Source organism: Scophthalmus maximus, chromosome 5, assembly GCF_022379125.1.
Source record: "Scophthalmus maximus strain ysfricsl-2021 chromosome 5, ASM2237912v1, whole genome shotgun sequence".
Taxonomy (NCBI): domain Eukaryota; kingdom Metazoa; phylum Chordata; class Actinopteri; order Pleuronectiformes; family Scophthalmidae; genus Scophthalmus; species Scophthalmus maximus.
The window spans coordinates 19267251-19294092 of NC_061519.1; the positions used below are offsets into that span (position 1 = coordinate 19267251).

General features: G+C 43.2%; 2 protein-coding genes across 3 annotated transcripts in view; one reads left to right on the forward strand and one right to left on the reverse strand.

The window, feature by feature from the left end:
- Positions 1 to 2279: 2279 nt before the first annotated feature.
- On the reverse strand, positions 2280 to 4665 carry snai2 (snail family zinc finger 2). The gene is made up of 3 exons (XM_035635357.2): positions 4412 to 4665; positions 3676 to 4197; positions 2280 to 3251 (listed from the first exon to the last, which is right to left on the reverse strand). Exons 1-3 carry the CDS (start codon positions 4488 to 4490, stop codon positions 3070 to 3072), a joined length of 783 nt encoding a protein of 260 aa, XP_035491250.1. The 5' UTR covers positions 4491 to 4665; the 3' UTR covers positions 2280 to 3069.
- A 4310-nt stretch (positions 4666 to 8975) lies between these two features.
- The window catches only part of sntg1 (syntrophin, gamma 1), a 28988-nt gene continuing 11121 nt past the window's right edge, over positions 8976 to 26842 (forward strand). Inside the window, exons 1-12 of one of the 2 annotated variants that reach the window (XM_047332284.1) lie at positions 8976 to 9588; positions 16904 to 17241; positions 17865 to 17914; positions 19347 to 19481; positions 21224 to 21280; positions 21479 to 21536; positions 21620 to 21663; positions 22005 to 22046; positions 22356 to 22458; positions 23053 to 23135; positions 23464 to 23594; positions 25490 to 25619. In XM_047332284.1, the coding sequence (XP_047188240.1) occupies positions 17888 to 17914; positions 19347 to 19481; positions 21224 to 21280; positions 21479 to 21536; positions 21620 to 21663; positions 22005 to 22046; positions 22356 to 22458; positions 23053 to 23135; positions 23464 to 23594; positions 25490 to 25619 (810 nt within the window). In that variant the 5' untranslated portion in view covers positions 8976 to 9588; positions 16904 to 17241; positions 17865 to 17887. The remainder of the gene's footprint in view (positions 9589 to 16903; positions 17242 to 17864; positions 17915 to 19346; positions 19482 to 21223; positions 21281 to 21478; positions 21537 to 21619; positions 21664 to 22004; positions 22047 to 22355; positions 22459 to 23052; positions 23136 to 23463; positions 23595 to 25489; positions 25620 to 26842) is intronic. The other variant, XM_035635657.2, reaches the window with a different exon arrangement.

Sequence of the window (26842 nt, forward strand, 5' to 3'; positions counted from 1 at the left end):
CCAGCGAAGACAATCTGACCTCAGAGAACAACCGTAGCTTCATTTGTTCCACTTGATGGTCATAAAGAAATCGTGCTCCCCGATTCACCATAAAGTCAGCAGGTTTCTGACACCGCTGCCCTGCTTTACATCCAGCACGCTGTTCTCTCAGGCTCCTCTGGATTTTTAAAAGGTCATCCATGGCACGTATATGTGGAGAGGGGCGGCAATTACCCATACATTTGATCTGATGTAGAAGGCAGGGGGGACATTATATTTCATTTGTCCTGGAGGTGCAAGACTAGTTATGAATGAATCAATTGTCTGAACAAAACAAACAAACAACTTTTGTGATAAGCGATTTATCCATTTTAGTCAAGCAGAGATACCTCTCCAGTTCCGGCTCCTCAAATGTGAGGATTTGATCATTTTCATGTCATATATGATAAAACTGAATATCTTTGTGTTCTCTACTGACGGTCAAATACAAAAAATCTATTTGAATACATCGCCTTGGGCTAAAGGGAAATACTTCAAAGCATTTTTCTCAATCGTCTGACATTTTAGGGGCAAAAATTCTCAGCATATCCATCAATAATGAAATGAATTGTTAGTTAAGCTTCTAATTTTCACGGAATATAATAAATCACTTAATCCAGTGACTAGAAACATATTTCTTGTTGTCGTCTAATGGGAAAGAACAAATGAAATTTCTCATTATCTTCACAAAATTTCATTTTTTTTCTCTAATCTAACTGCAAAAACACCCACAGGCTACGCTACCTGCATTTGGCACCTATGGAAAATTACAACAGCGTGACTATTAACAGTCTCCACAACGAACAAATATCTCACATTCTCTAACACATCCTCCAATAGCCATATGCTTTAAGACTAATGAGTTCCCGCTGCCTCTCCTCTCGTTTCCCTCCTACTATCATGACAACGACTAAATCAAATATTCATGTCGGAGGGGGAAAGCATTTAACACGTTGTTGTCATCTGAGGAATCAGTCATGCGCTTAATTGTTGTTGTAAAAGGGGAAATCGTGCAAGATTATAAAGCTAATTTAACATTACGAATTCACAACCTTCTTTTCCTCCTGTCTGTGACACACAAAGCGCGGCTTTGCCCGTGGAAGGAAAGACATTAGATTCTCCAAATAATAGTGAGGACTAACAGCTTCAGTATCTCAGCAGTACTAGTGCGAGTTTAAAGTAGCCTCTTGATGGCACTTTCCTTTATACGAGGCGAATGATGTGAATAATAAGACTTGCCGCTTGTAACGTTTCCACGTTAGGTCATGGCGGAGGCTTCTTCAGTCTCAGCGGACCCGTGGCCGCGGTTCCAATCCTCCCGGTTGCACCTGCTCTTCGGCGAGGTTGAAGAGAGCCCTGGAGCCACCCGGCCCAAACCAGGGAGCAGCGGCGGGCACCTGGAATAGCTTGGCGATGACTCACAGCGAGGAGAATCTACCTACGGGGGAGTTCAGCCCCTTCGCAGCCGGCAAAACAAGTGTCTGTTTGTCAGATCGCACCGTTCAGGTCAGCAGCTTTTGGGCAAACAGGAAGACAGCCATGGGGTTTTGTTACAAAGAGTTATAGCGCTGACTGTATGGCTAAGAGCATTGCCCTTTTTTTGTGCTCCAATCCCCATCTACTGCAAGAAGACAGCATGTGGCAAAAGACAACAAAACGTAGCCCGAGGAAGTGTATTCAGTCCATGATGGCAAGCGTCCCAGAATTCGAGGAGGTTGTCAAACCAAATGCGAGCGTGAGCTTTTTGTAAAAACACATTAAAGATTCAAAGCTCAAACCTGAGTGACCTGTGACCCCGTGGTGATTGTTGTGATTGAGCAGGAAGATGAAAACGTGACAAAAGCGTTTTTCCTCTCAACATCAGGGCTACTTTCAATAACGGCAACGTCCTCGCATTTAACCTTTGCACACACCTGAGTAAAGAGAGAGTCATGGGCCCTCAAAGGGTCTAACAAGTGAGTGCAGATCAATATCGCGAGTATGTGTTAAATTTCAACATTGTTTGATGTCTGGACAGGTTGACAGCGAACAGGTTGAGGCCTGATTCAGAGCTGAGTCACCTCTCTCTACATTGTATTTATTCTTGTACATCTCCATAACATGAGATGGTGCAAGCTGGATTAAATATCATTTACGTCTCTGTAAGCTATTCTGTTTGAAGCCCGTGACGACGAGCTCCGCCGAAAGGGCTGCTCACAAACCACGGCGAGAGGAAGAGGACGCCTCGCAGATGAACAAGCAACTGGAAAGATGCCCAAAAGAATTATACAAAATGTCATGAAACTTTATTTTCAAAAGTGTCATGAAAATATTAAAAATCATTCAGCATCACAGTTTCCACTGTTAATATACAATCATCTCAGTCACGCTTACATTCAGTATATAAAAATATAAAAACATGAAACTGTTGTCGAAAAAAATACATATTATTGCCGAGTAAAACTGAGGCACTTGAGAAGAATCGTTTTGCTATTTGAGTGCTGGCAAACCTGCTTCTAATGACATGTGCAAAAGTCAGAATCATTCCGCCCTAAAAACTAAGTTTGCACTCGTTCCCTAAGTAACAATGGCTTCAGTATTCCTCTGGTTTGGATTCATACTGTCATTCATAATGCACCTTTTGGTATGGTTTGTGTGGTTTGTATAAAAAAAGAAAAAGTGGAGGACTGCGCCACAGCCATCGGGAGGCACTTGTACAAACACTGAAATAACATTGAGAAGGCGTATAACATATTCTAGACATGCAGGAAAAGTGCATGAATAGCACAGGTAGGTAGAGTACATGGTTTGACAAAGCTCGACACTGATCATCGCTCAAAGAAACACCGCTCGAAACGAGAAGCCCGAGAGCACAGAGCCGTTTCTCCCTCTGAGATGAAATGGACCGGTCGTAGAAAGAAGAAAAGTCTGCATGTATTCAGGGAACAAACCCCTTGGATGTGATTTCCCCACAGTTCTCCTGGGCTTGGAAAATGTGAAAAAAAAAAAAAAAAAAAAAAAGGATCAACAGAGGGTGTTTCTTTTTTCCGGCGGTTGGAAAAGTATCCCAGTTCAGTGCGCTACACAACAACCAGATTCCTCATGCTTGTGCAGAAGAGACATCCTGGAGAAAGTTTTGGAGCAGTTCTTGCATTGGTATTTTTTCACATCTGAATGGGTCTGTAGGTGCGCTCTGAGGTTGGACCTGTCCGCAAACGCCCGGTTGCAGTGAGGGCAGGAGAATGGCTTCTCGCCTGTCAAAGAGGGGGGGGGGGGGGGGGGGACATGAGAAGAAAGACACCTTCAGAGGTTGTACACAAGAGCATGTATATCTCGGCCCAAATGTCACAGCTACTGGGCCTGTTATGACCGTGATACGTGTGAGTATGAGTCTGTCAAAATAGCAATGTCGCTCTTTTCAGAGCCAGCGAGTACAGAAACTACAGGAAGTAACAACAGTGTGCGAGTTGAACACTGTACTTTTCTCATCAGCAACTTGTTCAACCTCATAAGAAAAGTTTTTATAACACGATCTTCTGTAGCTGTGTAGAGGTTATAGAAGCATGTCCAAGGGTGAATATGAGCCCACCACAACAACAACAACAACAACAACAACAACAACAGCTGAACTCCCCCTGCACACAGGAGGCCCCTGCCTCGGTCCCCCATGCCACTCACCGGTGTGCGTCCTGATGTGTCCCTGGAGCAGCCACGGTCTGGAGAACGCCTTGCCGCAGATTTTGCAAACGCAGGGCAAGGTGTGAGTCCTGATGTGCATTTTGAGCGCCCCGAGGCTGACGTACTCCTTCTCGCAGTACTTGCAGCTGAAGGACTTCCTCGCCTGCGCGTCGCAGTGCAGCTGCTTGTGCTTGAGCAGTCCGGAGTACGTGGAGTAGGACTTGCTGCACAGACCACACTGGAACTTCTCCGCCTCCGACCCGTGGGGGTCGGCCAGCTTGGGCAGCATGTGCTCGTCCTCATCGCTCCGCGGGCTCTCGGAGCCGCTGTGGTCTTTGGACGAGGCGTCGGACAGCGACGAGGGGTATCCGGAGATGGGCGAGAGGTCACTGGGGAGCGGGGACAGCGGCAGGCTGCTGGTGGTCCACACCGTGATGGGGCTGTACGCCGCCGGGCTCAGGGTCTCCGGCTGCGGGATGACGGGCAGGGGGAGGCCCCTGTAGATGTGCGGCGTGAGGAAGACTGGAAATGAGAAAAACAGAGGGTCACTGCGAAGCGAGCGACAACTTGGCGCAGCGGGGAGCGCGCACGGGTTCACTCTCGGGCCGACGACTTCTGAAGCGTCACTTCAGTTCCCCGCAAAGTAGAACAACGCGATTCCGCGCATAGGAAGCAACTTGTGCAAATCTGTTGTAAGTTACACTCATGCTCAACTTTGGGAAAAAAAAGACTTTACCTGTTGGGCTGTCCAACTCACTATAGTTTGGCTTCTTTGCGGAGTTTATGTGTTTCTTGACCAGAAAGGAGCGTGGCATCTTGGAAAAACAAGGAGGACAAAACTTTGGCAAAGTTTTGTTTTGGGTTTTTTTTTTCTTCCCCCCCCCCTTCGGAAGATGCAGTCAGTTTTTTTTTGTTTAGTGAGTGAAGACGGAAATCCTTATTGCTTCAGTCCAGTGGAGAGTCATGGCGCAGCGCTGCGCTCTTGGAAACACTGAGTGCGGCGCGTGGCTGTAAAGAGCGTAAATAGTCCCCGTCAGGTGCAGGGGCGGAGCCATCCGGCCCACATCTGCATACGCTGCCGTCTCAAGCCAATTAAATCTCGCGATCGCCTCGGAGCTTTAAAGACGCGCCTTTAGCCTGTAGCAGCACATGACCTCCGGGGGGGGGCGGGGTCGAACAGGTGCTTTTTTTGCTGCACCAGACGGTCGAGTGTTTCGGGGAGATGCCTAGTACAAGGCGCCATGCAGTTGGCCTTGCTTGTTACCCAGAGTGGCAATAAGTGCACATTAAAACCAACCCACCGTGCTTATGTCTTTGAAATATTCCTGCAACCCCGCAGAAAGATCACGAAAGAATGAAGTGCTTGGGGGAGAAAAAGTGGAGGAGTAAAAAAAAAACAGAGCCACCGGGAAGGAGGTATAGAGAGAATTGTTTAGAACGCCACCGGCAATTCAATCATGACACCGAGTTTGCACAGTGTCACTGATGATTGGAGTCAACCTCTGGGGACTTGATTATCTTGTTTGGGTGGAATGTTTGAACGTGAGAATGCCCCTGCGAAGAGCAGCTCTCTGTAATGGTGATGACGATAATGGAGGACGGTGGAAGATTTGTCATCATCATGTATAGAAATCTACATATTCAGATCTATTGACTGATCTGTGGCTCCACGGTCGATCCTCAAACAGGCATGCGGCCCGAGCTGCACACTGCCATTGTCATTCTGTGGCGTTGCCAAAGGGATGGCTCTTCCTAATGCAGCTGTGTGTGTGTGTGTGTGTGTGTGTGTGTGTGTGTGTGTGTGTGTGTGTGTGTGTGGAGAAAGCCACACATTCCCTTGCCAATAATGCAATAAGGCATGCCTCCTTGAAATGTAAATCTAAGTGTAGTTCCCTCTCAAGGTCAGACATGATATCTTAATCAAATTGCTCCCTCCTGCTGCTCCTGCTAAACTGGACTAGGAGAGGCAAACTTGGCAGTCTACGCCCCCTTGTGTTCAACTCGGTCCTTCTGAGAGGGAGAGGCGCGAGTTGCACATGTAACAGTAGCAAGGCAGAGGGAGAGGAAAAACAAAGGCTTTCGCTGTGGTGATATTGAAAAGCAGCTCCCGGAGCAGTTTGATTGGCTAGGTCAGCAGATATGAAAAGCTCCTTGTGTCTGGGGCAAGCCTTAAGTTAATTGTGAACTGCTTATCTTATCTTGGAAACATAATTGCAGATCATGAATAGTTTCCCTTTGTGCCTGCCTGGATTATAAAGGGAAGGGAAGGTTATCTGTGCGTAATAACTCCCGGCAACTGTCACACATTTAGCACTCTGTATGTGGCAAAGCGGGATGGGGCGAGGAATCGTGGCGCTTGGTGGTAATCCAGTAGAAAACACGGTGCACTATAAATGATAATTGTTTTGAAATCAATATTAACCCGCCGACCCAAATCCCATCCCAGGGAGGAGACACCATGCATGGCCGGGTGGAAATGCGTCATGCCTCACTTCTTTTCTCTCTCTCCTCAGAGCATGGGGATGATGCTGTCCCACTGACAGTAATGAAGGGGGAGGGAAAGCAAAGCAAATCATATCACTAGTTCCGAAAAGCAGAGGCAGTAGTTTATGAGCTCGAAATTGAATGAACAGAGGGGAAGACGTGTATCCTTGGATCCTGCATGGTGCCATAGTGTAACACCAGCAAATACACAAAAAAACGAAACAGCTGTTAATCAGTAATGATCATGCTTTTGACTCTCTGGTCGTACGCAGGTAACATATTAATATTTGTCTGACTTCAGAGGCAGCGGCATCTTCAGATGTAGATTCACATAAAGAGGTGCAATTCAATGTGCATACTGCACATCACTCTCTTTGTTTACTTTTAATGAATCTCAAACAGACATTGGATAATGGAGGAACAGCTGGATTGAAAAGTAATTGTGTTGTATTTATATATTTCATCCTATCTTCACTTCTTTTTTTCTTGTTATTCCTTTTTTTTGCAGTTTTATTTCCATCCCTCGTTACTTTTTATTTGATGTAGACTTATCCTGTTTATCTCGCCTTGAATTTATTTTCTTTTTTTGGAGCTGTCTTTTGCTCCTAGTTTATTTCCATCTTCTGCGCTGGCTTTTGTTTACTTTTAATCCAGGTATGTGAGTACGTGTGCTATGTGTCTGTGAAGATACAGTCGCCCCACGTCTTTGTGACTTTTATAACTAGTGTATTTTTGTGATTTGTAATTAGTGTAGAATGTAAACAATACATGAAGAAAGGTCATATGAGGCAAACCTGGTTGAAAACCTGCTGTTTTCATAACATCGGTGGTAGTCATGACTAAATAAAATTGAAATTTATAGATTTTGGCAATCTGCTTTGAATTGACTTTTGTGGTTTGATCATATTTGACTTGACAGTGGCCTGAAAACACGAGCAATGCCGCCCACGGCTCCCTCCAGCATGTGGCTCAAAAGTTGCCAAATCCTTATTATAGGCACTGAAATATGCAACGTCGCCTTTTTACAAATGAGCCCTGCCCACTTCAAACCAGCCACCATGCTGTGGAGCACAGCCGCCAATTTGAGTTGGTATTAGCCGTCACTCGATAATCAAATGGCAGCAAGTGGCAGTGATGCAGTGGTAAACTTCAATTGGACATTTTTACAGCAATGTGCTGGCAGAGACACAACAGCAGATTTCCCATCTAGATTTGCAATATGTTTGCCTGGCATTCGTCTGGGTCCCGAGCTAGCAGTATGTGTCGTATTAGGACTATGTGTTCATTAGTCTGTTTCATTGTTCACATTTGGTACCATAAAGCTGGCTCCCATCAAGAGTATTTGCAGTATAAGGCCCTCTCTATCTTTGTTTGGGGTGAGGGACCTAATCTAAGTAAGGGTTAGGTGTAGAAGAGGTAACTGGTTGAGGTTAGGGTTCATGCTTAGTTCAGTTTAAGGCTAAAGGAAAAGAATATTAACTGACAGAACACCAGCACTGCACCAGTTTGGTTTTGGCGTGTACCCATTGGAAAGAGCACAATCATAGTAAGGAGGTGACTGAGAAAGTATGATTTCAGTAGGAATCAGTGAGACTTTTTCCTTCCTCATAGGCCTTCTAATTTTCCACTACTGATGGAACATTGACGGAATACTGATCCGATACCTTTGCTCTGTTTTTTCCAGATCAAAAATAAACTTCTCTGACTGGAGTTCATTGGATTCCCCATGTGTCTACAGGAGGTCTGATTGCTACAGCAAGAAAACAACATGACTAAATTCATGTATCTTGATGTGGAAACACTACATTTTTCTATGACAAAGACGTTAAAGGCCAATTTATTGTGAACTGGTTGCATTATGGCTGACATACGATTCCACTCAATAGGCTCGGCATTGGCCCCAGTCTTGATCAAGCCTATTAGTATGAGATCAAAACATCCACGAGTCAGGTACAGGAAGGTTAAAGGTGCAGTAAGATCAAATGTAGCATCCCTTTAAAGCCTCTGGGGCGACCTGACGGCTATATGAGAGCCATAATCTGGCAGTTAGCTTCGGTTTGCTAATGGCTCACAGTTGAGCCATTAGCAAGCACAGGGACGGAAAGACACATTTACTGTAAGTGTGAAGTCACTGGGCGCTTCCATTTATTATCTCCAAATCACATGACATCCCCCTGGTGTATGGACAATCCTGAGAACAGCTGCAGGATGAAGGACCATGAGTTCTGATTTGGTCCAGAGCTGCAGGTTTAGCATTTTAATGCACAAGACCCTTCAAAATAAATGGCTTGACTGGAAAACGTCCACGTGCTGCTGGATTTATGAATTAGTGCCGACTCAGGATGGTGGGCAGCGTGTGCACTGTGTTTTTGTGTGTGTTTGTGTGTATATGTTTGTGTGTGTGTGTGTGTGTGTGTGTATATATATATATATGTTTGTGTGTGTGTGTGTATTTGTGTTTGTGTGTGTGTGTTTGTTCACTGTCTTTTTTCTTTTTCATTTAAAATTATATACATTTCTATTTTCTCTTTATTCATTTCAAATTTAATTGTGGAAGTTTTCACCCATATACTCTTCCAAACACAGACTGAGAGTAAAATCAACTTTAAAGTATGATACATGCAGCACATCCTGCTCCCTTCTTCTTTTGTGTCGTTTGCTGCAGATCTCCAATGTAAACGGCTGAATCTTGACATGAATCGCAGTTGAACACGCGCGCGCTTGGCACGCACACGCGCGACCGCACACGCGCGACCGCAGTGCACGCGAGTGCAATTGGCGTTGAGGAGGAAGAATTGGAAGAAAGAAAAAAAAAGAGAGACAGGCTTTGTGGGGTGTCAACGTGTCTTCAGGAGCGGATGGGACAGAGCTGCCGCACACGTCCACCACAAGAGAAGAGTCCGAAAGAAGAAAGTCGCGTCGTGTGGTGTGCGCGGCTCCAGACTTGTGCGGGTGAAACGGAGGCGATTGGCGCGCGCTGGAAGCAGCCGCACGTGATTCGCAGCCTCAGTCATCTTGGCAGCACGATGCGAGAGGGAGCCGGACTGGGAGCCGAGCAGCAGCACCCTGTGACAGAGATGTCGACGGCGAGGAATCCCTGAAGGAAATATGGACAAATCTCCTTGTGGGGTTTCTTTTTTCTTTTTTTTTTTGCGTGCGTGCGAGTGCGGGCTGGGTTTTTTTTTTCCTTCTCTCTCTCTCTCTCTCTCTCTCTCTCTCTCCTCTCGGTCGGTTTCTGCACATCGCCACAGTGTAGTGGACCAGGATGCCGTGTGGGCGATGCTGCTGCCACAAGGGATACATTGTGATTTCGCAGGGATGTTTGCATAAATTAAAATAAGGGAGAAAAAAAAAACAAACAACCCGTCGATTTGGGGGGAGTCCAAGGGGATCGAAAGAGACATCACCACCTGTTACGAGGAGAAGCAGGTGAGCCCCGCAGACCCCGCGTTCCCCTTTTCACATGTGTCCAGTGCATGACGGACGCAGGCAGTTCATTATTATGCCAAACAGCCGCGAAACGAAAGATGAATCAATTCACAGTGTACTTTTTTTTTCAAGGGGGGGGGGGGGGGGTGTGTGTGTGTGTGTGTGTGTGTGTGTGTGTGGGGGGGGGGGGGGGTGTACTGTAATCTTCTTTCGTGATGCGCACCCAGATTCGTCACCTCCGTGTGAGAGGATGGATAATGAGGCATCGCATCATCCAATGGTCACATTCGTGTGATGCTCCTGAGCAGAGCAGTTCACTTGTGACGGGCCTCGGGATGCATCGCGTTTTCATCATCAGTGGGGCTCGCAGAGAAAAAGAAGGAGAAAAAAAAAAACCCTTTGCTCTGCCTCAGTGCAGGTGAGAGGAGCAGCAGCACCCGCAGTTCCTCCGGCCAGTGCAGTGGGAGCAGACCTCCTCTCATCCACAGTGCTGCTCAGTGGTGGTTGAGTGCTCTCTCTCTCTCTCTCTCTCTCTCTCTCTCTCCCTGCACTGGATGACAAACATCCCCACTTTACTTACATGGGCTATTCTGTAGCTCAAACTATTCCCGCAAATTCTATTCGACATTCTGTACTATTCCAATCTGCCTCCTTCCCCCTGGATCCCATCCATGTCCATCAGTGATAAACCTGAGGAGTATTTCAGCCTGCTGCTGCTGCTGATGGTGGTGGTCCAGTGTGTTGTATTAGTCTCACACACACACACACACACACACACACACAAAGCTCCTGAATCCTCTACAAAATGTACGTGGCTTCTCTTAACTTTAAACTGCAGTGACAGGGCTCTCGTAGGGCAATGCTTGCTTGTGTGTTGTTGTTCTGGTCATCGTGGGCTGCAAGGTGACGGACAATCGGTGCAGCTAATAGGTAAGAGAAATCAGACTGCACAATGACGATATCGAGGCTTTCAGCAAAGGAGCCTCTGTGCTCACACAGGAATATTGAGCTGAGCTGGTCCTGGTCGCTGGTCATAGGTCAGGAGCAATCTGTTTGATGTACTGGAGGTCTCACTTCCCTACAGGGGGAGAGACGTTGACTTGTCATTAACGATTTTATGCCCTATAGCACAAACAACTCAGCCCGCACGCGTCCCGCCCCCAATTTCTGCCTACAGTATGTGTCCTAAATCAAAGAGCAGTTTGTGACAGAGCAGACGTGGCCGACAAAAATCAGGCCCGAGTGAAATGGTGTCGGTCACGTCTGGTCAATGTGAGCTGCCAGGTAGGACTCAGGTGACTCCCTCGCGTTGTGTTGCAGGAGGAAGCAGGGTGTGCCTCAAAGTTTTTACCACCACAGTTGCTCTGCGCATCGATCATGATCTGGAAACAACGTTCGCACTCCACGACGAGGAGTTCCTCCACACTTTATTTTGTCTACTCAGATGATCAATAGCCTGCTGTTTCTCCTGCAACGAGATCCCAGCGGGTCATTTAAAAAAAAAAAAAATTTAAAAAACAAAGGCCAGACTTGTTAAATGTCTTGAAATGTACAACTGGGATCAGCTGTCCTGGGGCATCACTCGAAGCAGTGGATGTATACATTAGCATCAATTATGTATGGGAGCACGTTCAAAGTGTTAACTCCCCCGGCATCACGCGGCGACTTGATAAGCAGCAGAGGGGTTCTGAATAATCAGGGATTACATATACTTTCTGTGTGTGTTCAAAGAAAAAACAGTGTGTCACCTCAGAGTAGAGCAACCCTTGAACATTTTTCCCCCAGCCGTTGTTCTGGCTGAGGGGCAGCTGGGAGAGCCTACACGGTATGTCACTGTTCGCCCCGGACATCTTCATTTTCCGACCCAGCCCCAGAGCCAAGCAGCGGAGAGACAAATGTATCACACCTGATGTTTCTGTGGGGCTTTTATAGCAACTGTTTGGTTGACCAGCCACACAAACGGCTCCAGATGTTGAATTCACAGAGGACGAAGCCATATGCTTTTATTGCAGCGTGATGAACGAGCAGCACAAATCAGAAAGGGGGAACTGTGGGTATTTCTCGGAGAGAGAGAGAGAGGGCGGGAAAAATACATCAGGGGTCTGTCGGTGTCACGCAACGAGAAAACCATTTGTCTGTCTTAGCGGAGACTGATGGCTAATGAAGCGAACGCACGCCGAACTCTTGTGGCGGGGGAACATAGGAGACACAACTCTCATTTATATGCGCCTCATATAGCAGCCCATCTGATTTAGAGGTCCAGGACTGCAACACGGACCGACGCACTGAAAGCTGCACACAGATGATAACAGCCATAAGAAAGGCGATGAGGGCTTTGATTATTCATAAGGATTTATGATACTGGCACGTTGCTCATGGTACACGTTGCAAATTTTGGATATTCAGAGATAACATCATTGTGTCCCACACTAGATTTCTGTTGAGGGGTAGTGTTTCCTTTATTCCTTTATATGCTTTGTAACCTGTGGTAGTAGCCCACGCTGGACAATTTTAGGTCACGTTTGATTAATGTGGAGCGTCTGCTTGTTTCGCGAGGCACTGTAGCCTTGACAGCAGACTACAGCAGCAGCTCAACCTTGATGGAAGGCTTGTACACTGTAAACTACATTACTGTGTCTCCTTGGAGCATTTGGAGTTCACTCAACCATTAAATCTGCAATTTTCGCTTATAACAGCTAAAAGAAAGGCCGTTGTAGTTTAATGTTTACTGTCTCATTTGTGAAATTGTCCTCAACACGAGCATTTGATTGATTCATTGCACGTTTCATTGAAGCAGAAATGCCAAAGATTCTTTCTCCAGCTTCTCAAATGTGCAGATCACAGAGAGTTATAAATCACAGAAATCTGACATATTTGTGTTTTGAACATTTGTTCCATCAAAAACAAAAAGTACTTTGGAGACGTCACTTTGGGACATTGTCATTCAGACTTCTCTATTTGTCGATTCATCATAAAATGAATCCTCTGATGACTCTGTGATTAATATAGTCATGAATTACAACCCTGAAGTAAATCATGCAAATCTCCCAGGTGATAAAATACACTTACCATCTTCACAAGTTTCTAACTGGTGCTTTCATCTATTATGAAAATGTACAACTTTCGGTTTATGTTGCACAGAACTTCATTCCCATCTCTCAGATAGTAATTTATCTCATGTCACACAGTGTGAATTCATAAATAATACGAATCGAGAGATCGTTCCACGTTTCCATGCTGTATATTTAGCAAGTGAACAGATGTGTCCCTCGACTGTGCAGCTTCGTTTCAGCGTAGCCTGGCCTTCAGCAAAATGCAGAGCTTTTTAATCCTTTCATGTGCTCGACACTCAGCATGGGGCCATTTCCAGGCCCCCAAGTCCTCTCCTGGAGGGGTGCTCAGGCCTCATAAGTTAAAAGACAAAACATGACTGTATATATATATAGGCTATATATTTATATTCAATTCATAGATATATAGTCATATAATTATGAGAGTGCTATTATTCAATGTGGTCAAAAGGCTGCAGGCTCATTTGTTGAGCCCAATTAAAGAGCGAGTGTAAGATAACATGCTTGATTTGCCCAGTACATTCATCCACATAATGTCATACAAGAAAGGAAAAAGAAATTGATTGCAATCCAATGAAGGAACTTGTCAGTAGCTGCTGGATCACTTTCTTCTGCAGCTCTAGTTATGTCTATTTTTTGCTACCTGATATCCAGCGATAAAACCGGGGCACCAGTTTATGAAATGATTCTTGCTGATTTAAGTTGGCACCCACCACCCATCTGGTGGCTCCCTGTTACCAAACAACATACATCACAGTGTGGAGGGTCAGGAGCTCGGCCCCAAAAATGTGTCCATCACTAATTTACTCCTCTGCCTATCATTCATGAGCATATGGCGCGGGGAGCACCTCTAAGGCCGCAGGTATTGACTTATGAGGTAATGAAAGACTTTTTTTTTTCTTTTTTGACAAAAGCGCTAAAAGAATTGAGAACACGATGAGATGCTCTTTTCCTCTTGCCCCGAATGATCGATGTTGAACATAATCTGAAAGAAAAAGATTCAGAAGTAGCACCTCTAGCGGCACACAAAGCAGGCTCAGTTGGAGACTGAACGTGCTCTGTAAGTACGGAGCTGTTCAAACAGCTGCCTCACTGCGGGAGGAAGACTTTGGGCGGAGGTACCATTTATCATCGTGTCACAAATGATCAGGTGAAGGGGAACCAGCACACCACACAAGTTTAAGCACAGATTTTTTTACCTTTATTTTACCAGGAATATTCAGATTCAAAATCTCTTTTGTACGGGAGTCCTGGCTACATCAATGAATCGACAAAAGCTCAAAATAAGATATGTGCATTTAAACCTTGTAGAGCTACAAATACTGAATTGATAATTGATAATGAAAATTTGCTGTTGTTTGATAATCACAATTTATGCCAGTAAATTGAACATTTTTGGGTGTAGACATTTGAAGATGCCATCCTCAGCTCACCTGGGAACTTTGAATACACTGGCACAAACCCTGCTTGTTATAAAGCGTGATTTGTGATTTAAGTGATCAATTCATATCTTTGATGTTTGAGGATTGATAATAAACTTAGGTAATCATAATTAGTACCCCACATTTTCTGTCACCCACAGAAAGTTAGGTTGCTGCAGAAGCGAAAGGTCATTACATTTTCTAACACGACTTGGGCAGAGTCTGTGTCATCGTGTCAGTGTAATGCTGTTGACGTGGAGCAGGACTTTTCTGGGATGCTTTACTGTTTGAGTAACATAATGTCTGCTAGGCCACGATCGCCGGCCAAATTAAAAAGCTGCACTCTCTGGCACTATATGTTCCAGATCGCAGAGCAAGTGGACATACTGTAAGTGAAACCCATCTCAATTTTCGTTGTAGTAAAACTACATTTGCCGGAGCACTCTGCAGACAGCTGCTCCACCTGCGCGTACAAATGGCCATTCATCATCCTGTATGGGTCACAACTCTCCTCAGGTCTAAGAGATGGAGATGTCAAGTTACAATCTCCTCATCATCCAGGCAGCCTCGCTCTGCTCCTCTCTCTCTCTCTTGTTCCCTGCCATTGTGTCAAAGACAAGAGAGTTATTTGAAAAAAAGAAAAGAAATAACATTTCCTGGCAAATTGGCAGGACTGAAAATATCTGATAGCGTGGTCGGAAGAGGAGTTACGCTGACTCGACTTAAAAGGCACAAAAGGTCCATCTTATTCAATCTTTGGATTCTTAAGAAGGAAAAAAAAAGGGAGGTGCTCGTGTCTGACAGGATGTTCGGGAGGGCACCGGCTGAGACAAAGTGAGCTGCACACACATTCTTCAGCTGACCACGTGAACACATTCATTTTTAAAGTGGGTCCACAAATGATGTCAGGTTTTCTCTCACATCCGTTAGACAGAGTTGGCGTGTCTCCGACGGAGACAGCTCACAGTGCAGGCGCAGGTGGAGACAAAACCTGTGATCGTGTTTTTCAAATTGAGTCACTCAAACGAGAAAATAACAAAAATCTGTGGGCAAAAACTCATATTGGCATACATTGTAAAACAATTTAACAGGTTAAAACATATCCCACGGTTTTTTTTTAAATACCCTGCAAATACTGTAGAATATACTACGTATATTAAATATATTGTCATCACCTATTTACCTACAGTATATTAAAATTGGGCTCAAGCTAAATATTATTCTCATTATTGATAAATCTGCAGAATACTTGTTGATCATTTGAGCCATAACATGCCATAAAATATTGAAAAATACTTTACAGTGCCCAAGGCCACAAAAACATTTAATTTATAATCAAATAGTAAAGAAAAGTTGGAAGTCTTATTCAATTTTAAGAAATTAAGTCACTTTAAGTGTTTATTAAGATTGTTGCAGATGAATTTTCTGTTACTTGACCAACTGTTGCAGCTCTATTAGCAACATATATCTAAATGACATTAATAATATTAGTATAATTTTCTCTATGCTGATATATTCCCCTCTACGCTGCAAATAACATTAAAAGTACTTTCAGTGGCTTGTTTATTATAGGTACACTTAGCTAAAACAAATGCAGTCTTATACATATAATTTTACATATACAAGAGTGGTGGACAAAATATTACCGATGTCTCACGGTGTAATTCAGCCCCCGAAATGATCATTAAGTTGAATTAGCACCTCTTTAACAAAATGTTATCAAGATGAGATTTAATGCAAATCTCTCATTATAGTCATTTGTTAAATGTCTTAGAATAAGCAGGCTACAGAGTCTGCAGTATATCGTGTATTAGATTAGACTTGATTAAATTTGAGTTAACTTTATAACTGCAACACATTTGGTTTAAGCCTTGTAGTGTCAACCAGACAGGACAACATTCAAGACAGCATTCAGCACCAATAAAAGCTTAAATGATTAAAACATAACATGAAATAACAAATATATTTAAGATAAGCTAAAAACTGTATAACTATACCTTTAAGTGCCAAATAACCTGAGCTGAATAACCCCAATTTATTGAAATACACAAAATACCACAAATACCAAGTGAAAAAAAACTCACAAACCGACAAAGCATGTTCCTTCATCTTTTATTCTTTAAACGTATCAACTCTGAATCACTCGCTCCTGTTCCTCTTTCTCTTCCCCTCTTAGGCAAAAACATATGCGAGTTTCATCAAAGCTACTCTTGCTCCATAATCACAAGTCAATGATTGGTGCATTAATTGTAGCTTGAAATGCATATGCGGTGAGTGGTTTTCTTCTAATCCTGTATAACAATCACAGTTGCAACACTGCAGCTCAACAAGATGGTGGCATCGAGCCAACAATGCCTACTAACGAGGAAGATATCTCGAGGGTATGCTGGTGGAATTTAATAAACCCGTTGAAAGAGTCGTTTGCACTCGGCATACAGAACCCCAAGAAAATGGAAGAATGTTAGTTAATTGCATGTTGTTGTTTTTTTGCATTTGTGCACATGGAGCCACAGGTTTTGTTTTTGCAACTGAGGTATGTGACGGGATCCTCCATCATGAGAGATGGGATTCACAGTTTTGATTTTGCTTTTGAGTCTCCCCTTGTTTTGCTGATTTGGGAAACAAAGATGTGAATTGCTTCTGATTCAACATCCCACATAACAAGCAGCACTTTTATTGACATCACACTTATCTGTGTTGCTGGCAACTGTGGATTACATCTTTACAGGCGTAGTCACAAGCATTTAACAAACAATATTCAGCGCTGTTTCTCAGCTTTATTTGCAGGCTTCAGTTTATTTTTTTCCGTTTCTCTTTTTGCAGGTCTTATCTTAACACCCCATCGGCAGTTGGGTTTTGTATCAGTATGATACCTTAGCCACATCCTCCCATTACTGCAGCACGGACACCGATTAGGGACCGCCAGGAGTGAAACCTCACCACGAGGTCGCCTCATTCTGCTCTTCAGCTCCGCCGAGAGCGATCCCGCAACATCTACAGCCGGCCAGGAGAGGTGACAGCTCTGCTCTGCCTCTCTCCCGTCACCGACGTCTGGCAGACATGATTTGGGGAGGCCCTCTGCTGCGGCTCAGATCAGGGATCATCTCACTGCTCGATGGCTAGATCTCACCATACAAAGCGCTGGGGGCCTTTCTGCTGAGGTGAGTCTCCGACCGCCTCTGCAGCACGGGTTCTATAATTTAAGTGCAAACCGATTTTGTTCTGTACTCGTGTTGTCAAGTCAAGTGGCAGTCGTGTCTGATTAAAACTGAGTGGAACTGGTTTATGTAAATGAGGTTCTCGCACAAAATTCCTAGAGACTACTTGTGTTTCTGTGTGTCTGAAAGCAAGTCAGACGATTCATGGTATTTATTTGTAGTCTCAAGCCTTTATTTTTTTAAACATACTACCTCTCAGGTCATGGTGCTTTCTCCTACTTTATGCCGTCTCTGACAAGGCACCAGATACCGTGGCACAGTTCATTGCTGGGAGCACTAGATTCGATATTGAAACATTTATTAGGATACCTGGGTTCTCACCTTTAGTGATGAATTATTCATTAGCGCTTAATGGTCTCCGGTCCTCTCCCGAGATTGGGCAATGGGTTGCATTTCAATGAAAAATCTACCTCTGTCCGTCGTCGTGAAGGCAAGACGGTAATGAACATAGGCATCCCGCTAACAATGCGGGTTTAATTTGGCTGCAGTTTCGCTGCAGCAAGTCGGTAATGTCGTTAAGCGATTGCCTTCACAGTCCAACTTAATCTTGTTTTTCTCCCTTGCAGTATCTCTCACTGCATAGTAGCACATGGATTTCAAGACTTCAAATGAAGAGGTTGGTGGAATTCAATCAATGGAACAGTTTGACGGGGAATCGACTGTGATTATAGGAACTGTCATGACATTGTCAAGCACCACAGTGAATGTGAGAGCATGTGGTTAGAAGAGCGCTCAGGGCACCGTACATATGTATCTTGTCCGTCAAATGTATTCAGCCAACAGTGATAGTTTACTTATAGTATTATTGGAATAAATTTAAAAATTGTAAGTTAAAACAAACATTTCATCTCAGGCTGTATGAGGGTCATCCCCAGGCTGGGGCTCAGGGGACTTTGACCACATTACACCCTGGGGATGTGAAGCGATGTCCTGGTTGCATATTCAATACAGTATCTGCTGCTGTGGGCAAATAGTCATGTGCACACAGTCAGATTGGAAACGCTGATGTAGATAAGAAAGGACGGATGTTTGTGGAGGAGAGTAATGAAACATAAGACATAAGGCTAATTAAGTACAATGCTAATTACACACAGCAGGTCAAACCATGCTCAGGCACGTGAGGCGCCGTGTGACCCGGCTTTGTACAGTTGTGGCACCACTGGCCTCATTTTGCTTGGCTAATGATTCTCGCACGCACATTACTCTAAATAATGTGGATGCCCCCGCTCCTTCATTTCATTTCTCATGCTGCAGCTGCAGGCATATTTCTTTACGTTCCTTATTAGGGGCGAAAGATAACATGCTCCATAAACTGACTCTGATTCAAGTTTGACCTGCAGCGGAGATACTCTGTGCGAGGACAGCAGCAGCGCAGCCGGCTTGTCTTATTAACTGATGAGTGGCATATCCCGGGTGACAAGGACGCTGACACCGGTGGCTTTTTTTCTTTTTTTTTTCTATTAGCGATCTTGTCAGGTGAAGGTGCTCCTTTTATTTAGACCTTTTTAAGCCAAAGGCAGGACGGGCATTGCAATTAGCCATAGAGGGGGACGGACATGCAAAATGCAAATTCATGCGGATTATCACGTTTTAAACGGATCATTGGAAACACACACACAGTCCTCACACCTGCTGTGTATAGAGCAGGGAAATTCAAATGTAGCAGGTGAGCTTGATTTCACAGCCTCTAGTTTGTCGTCTTCATCAGCCTCACACTTTGAATCAAATGCTTGTACAAAGCACACCAAGGACCCCAGATGATATCATGACCCATAAAGAGCTGCTACTCAGAGGCTTTTCATTATATAAGAATAATATTTTGCCTAAGTGTGTGTATTACTCCGAGAGCTGGATGTGGTTATTGCAACCAAATTATATATATAGATATATATCTATATATATAATAAAAAAAAAAGACATTGACGAAATTCTGTATCCTAATATCCGTGTTCATTCTGCAACAAGTACTCAATGACATTTCCTTTCATGGCCAGTTAATTGAGTCACGGAGGGATGATGAATGAATGTATCTCTCTGACTGTTCACAGACAAAGACTGGGATTTATTTGATGCAAGAAGGTAATGAGGAGCCGTTTAATATTCGACTACACTTGGCCAAAGATATTCTGACCATTCAAGAACAAGACGTCATCTGTGTGTCGGGAGAGCCTTTCTATTCCAGCGTAAGTAACACAGTCCCTCCCATAATGAATCCTGATGTGCCCACACATAACGTATACAATGAAATCAGAAGTGTGCCAGAGAAAACATGAAGGTTACAGCGCAAAGATACATTGAGAGCACTGAATATATGCTTAAATGATTAAGTCCAATGTAGTTATTAAACAGTGATTCACCCACTGTATGACGGCTATAGACCATTTTCTTTAGGCCACAATTACGTCATGTCTGACAACTTTTTCCTCACATTATTAAATTCAGTAGTTTCTTACAAAAGGACTCTGGTGAGCCCTGAGTCAATGACCTTTCTCAAAATGGCCTTATTCATTTAATAACATTTTACTGGGTAAAAATGGACGAAGCACTTGTGTCCTCGGAAACATGATTTCTAATTAACGAAAAGGGCGAAAACGTGGGTATGCTAATGCAGCATAAGCTTGTCAGGAAGTGCGAACCAATTTAACTTTTGCATGTTACTTTTAAAAGAAATAGTAGAGTAGAATAGAGTTCCTGCGCACTGTCAGCATGAGATGTGTTGAAAATACAGAGTTACGATTACACACCTTTGTCAGGCGTCAAAGTCAACAATGTCAGGATTCGCAAACATCTGAGACAATGTCTAAATCTGTTCCCAAAATTAGCCATGTATCACAAAATCTATATAATACAACAGTAAAAACTGAAATGGAAACAATAGGATGGACAACAAAGATTTTACTACCAAGCAAAGGATTTCAAATATAGCAGGATAAGAGGAAGATGGGACTAATAGTCCAAGTCGCAGATCCAGATAAATTCCAATTGTGATATGATCTCTTTTTTTTTTTGCGCGCTTTCTTTTTCCCCTTTTTTTCCAATACAAATTTTTCTCTCTACAGATGTAAAACAAGAAGTTGCTCTAATTGTCTGGTTGTTCTGGTTGGTTGTTGCTGCCTGTGGCTTTAAAAGTAGGATGCTGTGTCACATCATGATTTTTAAGGCAGACAAAGGTCGATAATGTTGCATTTTTATGATAAGTGTGTGAGAATCCAATAGTTTCTTTGGGTGGACCTGCCAGGTGTGAATACATATTTGGTGTATAGACACATTTTGACATTTACCCACCTCTAGTTTTCTAAAAATGTAGTAAAATATTGTTTCACATAGCTTTGCTATAACTGGATGTGTATAATATTGGTGTTAACGCTCTCATGCAATTGAGAGTTTGATAAAATTGTTATCAAATACTGTAAATGTAGCAGTGTCAGATATGGCTGAAATAATAATCTTATACATAAATATATGACACAATACAGAAAAGTTGAGATTTTTGATGTTCAAAGCAATGACCTAAAGGGAAAAACAAAAACTCAGTGGAATAATTTTTGTATTGTAGAAGTATGTGTATTTCATTCATGTTTGCATTTTCGTTTTTGCCGTTTGTATTTTGAGAATGACATCTCTCCCTTTGATAATTATTAACAAGTTAACAATTATTACTTTCTACAACCAACATTTGTAGAATGACAAAGTGTTAAGATCAGCTCACCACAATACGTTTCCACAATCGGTCTAAAAAATATAATCTTAAATTGTTGCCGTGTCATATATGTATTAATGGGAAGCTGTACATTGATATTTTTTAAATGTACTGTACTTAACAGAAACAAAATTAAATTTTCCCCCATGTCTTCTGTTGTTTGAGCTCCCACAGGTTGAGCATCATTCTGAACTCATTTGTTCGTTCTAACTGAATCTCTTGCAGGAAAGGACTGTAACGATCAGGAGGCAGACGATCGGAGGGTTTGGTTTGAGCATCAAGGTAATTTAGATCTCGGCTGATTAGACCGCTCCTCCCAACTTCTTTAAATTAAGTCGGAACAAGGGTTATTGATCACCTTCTTGTAAAACGACAATAACAGCATTAGCAGAGGGACTCACTGAAAATTGAGTTGCTCCCGAGTGTCCTCTGCGTTTGTATTACCTCTGTAATTCAATCTGATTTCATTTTTCTCTTTAGGGTGGAGCAGAGCATAAAATCCCTGTCGTCATATCAAAAATATCGAAAGAACAAAAAGGTATATTGCCATTTTTTAAAATCTATTTACTGCGATTTTTTTTTTGCAACTTTGTTTTTACTAAAGTGATTTTCTGTTTGCAGCTGAACTCTCTGGCCTGCTTTTTATTGGAGACGGTATTCTTCAGGTAAAAGGCCAACATAACGTACTGTTTCTTTAATAACTCATGTGCCACATATTCAGAATTCCTATAGCAAAATGTCACATGAATTTCACATGAATCTTGAATGGGGGGGGGGGGACTCCCTCATCTCGTCTCAGTTAGCTTTTGTGCTGCAGAGGAAACATTTACAAGCCAAAGACATTCAGTATTCATGGCAACTGTGGATGTGACTCTCTTGTTTACAGTTTTCAGCACAGATGCCATAACAGTTATTGTGCCTGCTTCATTAATCATTTTTGAAGATAGAGCTACAGTGATATGGTGCGAGCAGTGTTATTTGGACTAACTGTTACTGTTGTTTCTAGATAAATGGAATAAACGTTAGAAGCTATCGCCACGAGGAAGTGGTAAGCTGTCAGCTCATATCTCACATTTTCTTACACTGCAACAGCTCCTTTTCGGCAGCTTATCTTGTCTCACTTCATGATTTGTATCTTTTTTCACATGTAGAGCCATGTTTTTTTTTCCTGTTTCATCACCTCCTTAAATGTAACTGCAAGAAGTGTGTGTAAGGAGGAGCATAAAACTTTGAGTCAATGTAAATCCCTTTATCTTGGATGTCCATTCTTAGCTAGAAAAACAACCAGCAGAAAGCATCACAGTTTTAAAGCTCCTGCAATAAAAATAATTTCTCTCTTTTTTTTGTAACCTTCAAGGTCCAAGTTTTGAGAAATGCTGGTGAAGAAGTGAATCTCACCGTCTCGTTCTTAAAGAAGACGCCAGCCTTTTTGAAACTGCCCCTGTGTGAGGACTGCACGTGTAAGAAACACACACACACACACACTTTAATTAAAGTATATAATCACCTTAATGACTGTGGAGAATAATCAACCAAGTGTATTCATAGCTGGTGTTACTTTCTGTGTAGGAAGGGTTGTCCTGGTGACAAACTAGAGCACGAAAACCCCCCCAAAAAACAAAAACATGAATTCCGCTGCTCCTCTATTGTTTTTGTTTTTTTGCACCAACACATTTTTGCTTAAGAGAGAAAAGACTAATCTGAAGCTTGACAACTGATGCTCAGGACGCAACTCAGAGAATTGACATCAATCACTGTGGTGCACATGGCCGCTCTTACACGGGAAAGCTTTGGTCCGTCATCAGACATGAAAGCTTTCATAAAAACCTTTCATATGAGTATAAAGGCCAGGTTGACTGGCCAATCAAGCAGTCAACTGAGTACAAACGGTCTCGGAGCAGGAGCCCGCGAGAGGAGCAAAGTAACACACCCCTGTAGATGGCTGTGATTCACCGATGCACTTGGAAACCTTGAAATAGATAGAGGTGTCACACTGAGTTTGGAGGGGGCTTTTTATTGCCGTTTTTTTGTATGTGTCCCTGCTGCACTTTCAGGCATTCCAAGCGACCAGAGTAGTGGGACGTCCTCTCCTCTGTGTGATAGCGGCCTGCATTTGAACTACCATCCTAACAACACGGTACTTTTTTAAAATCATTCCCTTCCTTTGACTGACAGATTCAATAACTGTCCGTCTGTGACCATGCAGCAGCATTCCCACCGCCAGAAAGTTGTTTCCATGCAACTGTCACTGCCGGCTGATCACCGAAGGCTCTATCTTTATCTTTTGAGGAGGGTGAATCAGCTTCCCTTCTGCAGCTTGTGCTAGCAGGGCCTGCCTGATGTGCACCTGCAACAACAACGGCAGCGGCAGTGGCAGGACTCACGCTCTTTACACGTCAACTTTTTGAGACGTGTGTGGTGGGAAACGACGAGCTCTTTCTAACTTGTGCCTCGCGCTCCTGCAGGACACGCTGTCCTGTTCGTCCTGGCCCACGTCCCCGGGGCTTCGCTGGGAGAAGAGATGGGTGGATCTGCGCCTTATTCCACTGCTACACTCACGCCTGTCACAGTACATCCCGGGCTCCGATGTCTGCAGGTGAGCTCGGTCTTGCAGGGTCAGTTGCTGAGCAGATAGCATGGCAGGAAATGTGTTTTGCAGCTATTTTTCTATCCTTTAAAACTACTTAAATACACCAAACAAAACACTTAAAAAACAAAACCCAAGGCAGTAAATTTTTACTAGCACCAGTTCTGCGTATCTGCCTTAATGCAGGGCGGGTCTATTGAACTGTGGACGCTTGATGTAATAAGCCATTAAGTTGTCAATAAATAGGCTTCCATTATGCCACACCGCAGATGATAGACGCAGTAATCTTGTGGATTGGTCCTTAATGAAGCGCACTTGTGGTTTGGCGTGTTTCAGCACATCAGCAAAGAATTGCACAAGGATACCGTTCATTTTTAGATTGATTAAACTTAGTTCTGAATTTTTTTTCCCCCAATTCAGAATGAAGATGAACTTGTCCTTAGTCTGCTTCATCATGAAAATGTTGGTTATCACTACAGTCACGCACAAAAAATCTGTTTGTACATTTAAAGGAATAGTTCAATATTTGTTTACCTCCTTGATAATTTGCTGAGCAGATGGTCACCACTCTTGTGTCTGTTTAGCTGTTTTCAGACATGGGGTCTGGAAAATGTCCACAAGATTGGGAAAAATTGATGTTTTCTGCAGTTTGCCGTTCACATACGACGAACGCAGCAGTTGACTGTCCGGGTCAGATGCGTTCACACCAACAGCAAAATGTCCAGAACATTGCAGGAAGCAGGATATGACCATAATTCTGCTCCAAAAAAACATGTTTTTGTTTAGATTCATCGACACACCCACTCACCCGCTGTGAATTTTCCGGAGATTTTCCTTCTGTATTCTCACGTGGGCTCACTGGCATTTCCCACAAATGATATTAGGGGGCTGGCAGGAATAGTTCCGGAAAATGTCTGGAGCAACATTTGCGTTCTCGCATGCTGCGACGTGTGGCGATGAAGCAGGACCCAAATGCAAAGTGCAGGAACAATAAGATTTAATAAAGGGAGAACAAAAAGAGAGTTAAAGTTCTCAGGGGGGGGAAATAACAAAATCCAACAAAAGTAATCCACTCGGGGGAAAAACACTGGGAACCAAACCCAGGAAACAACACAGGCGTCATAACAGACGAACCGACAAAGACAAAGGGAATCTCAGAGGGTATATACAGGAAGTAGGCAGGGCTAATTGAACACAGGTGAGACACATTAGGGAACAGGTGCAGGCAATCACAGGGAGGAGAAGTAAAGATAACAAAAACAAGACACAGAGGAAAAGGAAGTGAAGAGACATGAGGAAAGTGAATTCAAAATAAAACAGGAAACGACAACTCTAGACACAAGACACACAAGGAATTAACAAAAGGCAACTTGACAAGGAAGGGGGAAACAAGGAAATAACTGAATAAACAAACCAAAGTCCACAAGAAACAAGAGTCCAGCGTCTTGAAAGAGTACACTAGAGTTCACAGGGGCAGAATCGTGACACACACAGCCCCCCTGTCACATTGTCACCCATTAAAAAAGAACAGAAGTTTAAAATAAAATAAAAGTATACAGGGAATGATTTAAACATAAATATTAATGAAAATATAATATTTTCATACAGTCACATATTCATTAAAACGTTCGGGGAAGTGTCCGGACTTCAGTGCATGTCTGAAAGCAGCTTATGTTACATCCAGCAGCCGATTAGCTCAGAAAGAAGACTGGGAACAACTAGCCTGGCTTTTTAAAAAAAAAAAATATTTTAAAGAAACACCAACCAGCACTTCTACAGCTTTCTAATTCACACATAAGTATCCTCATGCTGAGCAGCAAGTTGCAATTCTAAGGGGAGTTATTTGTGATAGATTCAGTGGTGTAATTGTTTGACCTTTTTTTCTCTTTTCTTTATTCTTCCAGGAAACATGCTTTCCAGGTAATTGCTGTGGACGGAGTTTGCAGCGGAGTTATACAGTTTCCCGCAGCTGAGGACTGTTTGGACTGGCTTCAGGCAATAGTGAGGAACATTTCCTGTCTCACCAAGCACAATGTGAGTAAGAAACAATGACACTTGTTAGGTCAGGTTGTCAGGTCTCTCGCGGCCGCCCCTGCAAACCAGTGGGATATTAGGTTGCATGTTAAAACAACAGACTTTCAATTTGTGGACCATCTCGCGGTCCCTTTACAAATGTCATGGCATTAAGTAGACACATACTAATGCCTTGTCACACCGAGTAGAGCATACAATTATTTCTAAGAGCCTCAAAATAACAGAAATTGCAGCATACTACATTTGCAGTATTCCCTCCAGCTAAACCCAAGCTCCTGTATTATCTATAATTCATCACTATATATTATATAATAAATATAACAGGAGGCCGCAAGAAACAAAGAAATAACGATGCTCTATTCTTTGTCTGTGTGTGAACGTATTTTCCCAGCTCTACCACGGCTGGTGTGGGGAAAAAATGAAGTGTGTTTCTGTGTTTCCAGATGGGTGATGATGCTCAGCGGGAGGGGGGGGGGGGCGGGGGGTCAAATACAAACACTGCCAACAAGCTTCATCGCCTGTGCTGTCTCATACAAACGCTGCTGACAAAAATTGTCCAATTTTGACAACATTTATCAGGATATGTATGTGTTTTTCCCCCCTCCAGAACTGTGCAGTAAACAATAATTTACACTTCTAGGCAAAGAGAGAGCCTCTTAAGCCATCATCCAGTAAACTGTAACCAAAAGGTAACCGTAGTTTGTGCTCTCCACATGACTCCAATGCAACATGGAGCGAGCAGTAGTGAAAAATAGAGGTTTGTAATTATCCTGTGTCCATTGGCGTGTGTGTGTGTGTGTGTGTGTGTGTGTGTGTGTGTGTGTGTGTGTGTGTGTGTGTGTGTGTGTGTGTGTGTGTGTGAGTGTGTGTGTGTATGTGTGTCTTGGAGCAATGGCCTGTTTGTGTCTATGGGGAATAATGGAGGCCTGGTTAATTGGAGTGGACAAAGTGAGGGAAATACTAAACATAACACTGATGACTCACTGCCAGAATGGCCTCAACAATTGAGAGAGTATTTTTTCGCTCTGGCCGTGGCATTTAGTTGAGTTAGTAACAAGGCTCGGCAACAGGATGTAATTCTTATTCAAAGAACAAACATTTCAATATGAATAATGGTGTACGTTATTCTGAAGTGGCCGTGTGGTGATGATACATTTAAATATCTCTAAGTTTTTAACTGGAAAATGCAAAAGAGTTGCTTTACTTGTAGTCAAAAACAAATG

Coding starts and splice junctions, on each gene's coding strand:
- snai2 (XM_035635357.2), bottom strand. CDS start 4,490: ATGCCACGCTCCTTTCTGGTCAAGAAACACATAAACTCCGCAAAGAAG. Junction 4,198..4,411: donor TGAGTTGGACAGCCCAACAG/GTAAAGTCTTTT, acceptor TCTCATTTCCAG/TCTTCCTCACGCCGCACATC. Junction 3,252..3,675: donor ACACATCAGGACGCACACCG/GTGAGTGGCATG, acceptor CCTCTTTGACAG/GCGAGAAGCCATTCTCCTGC.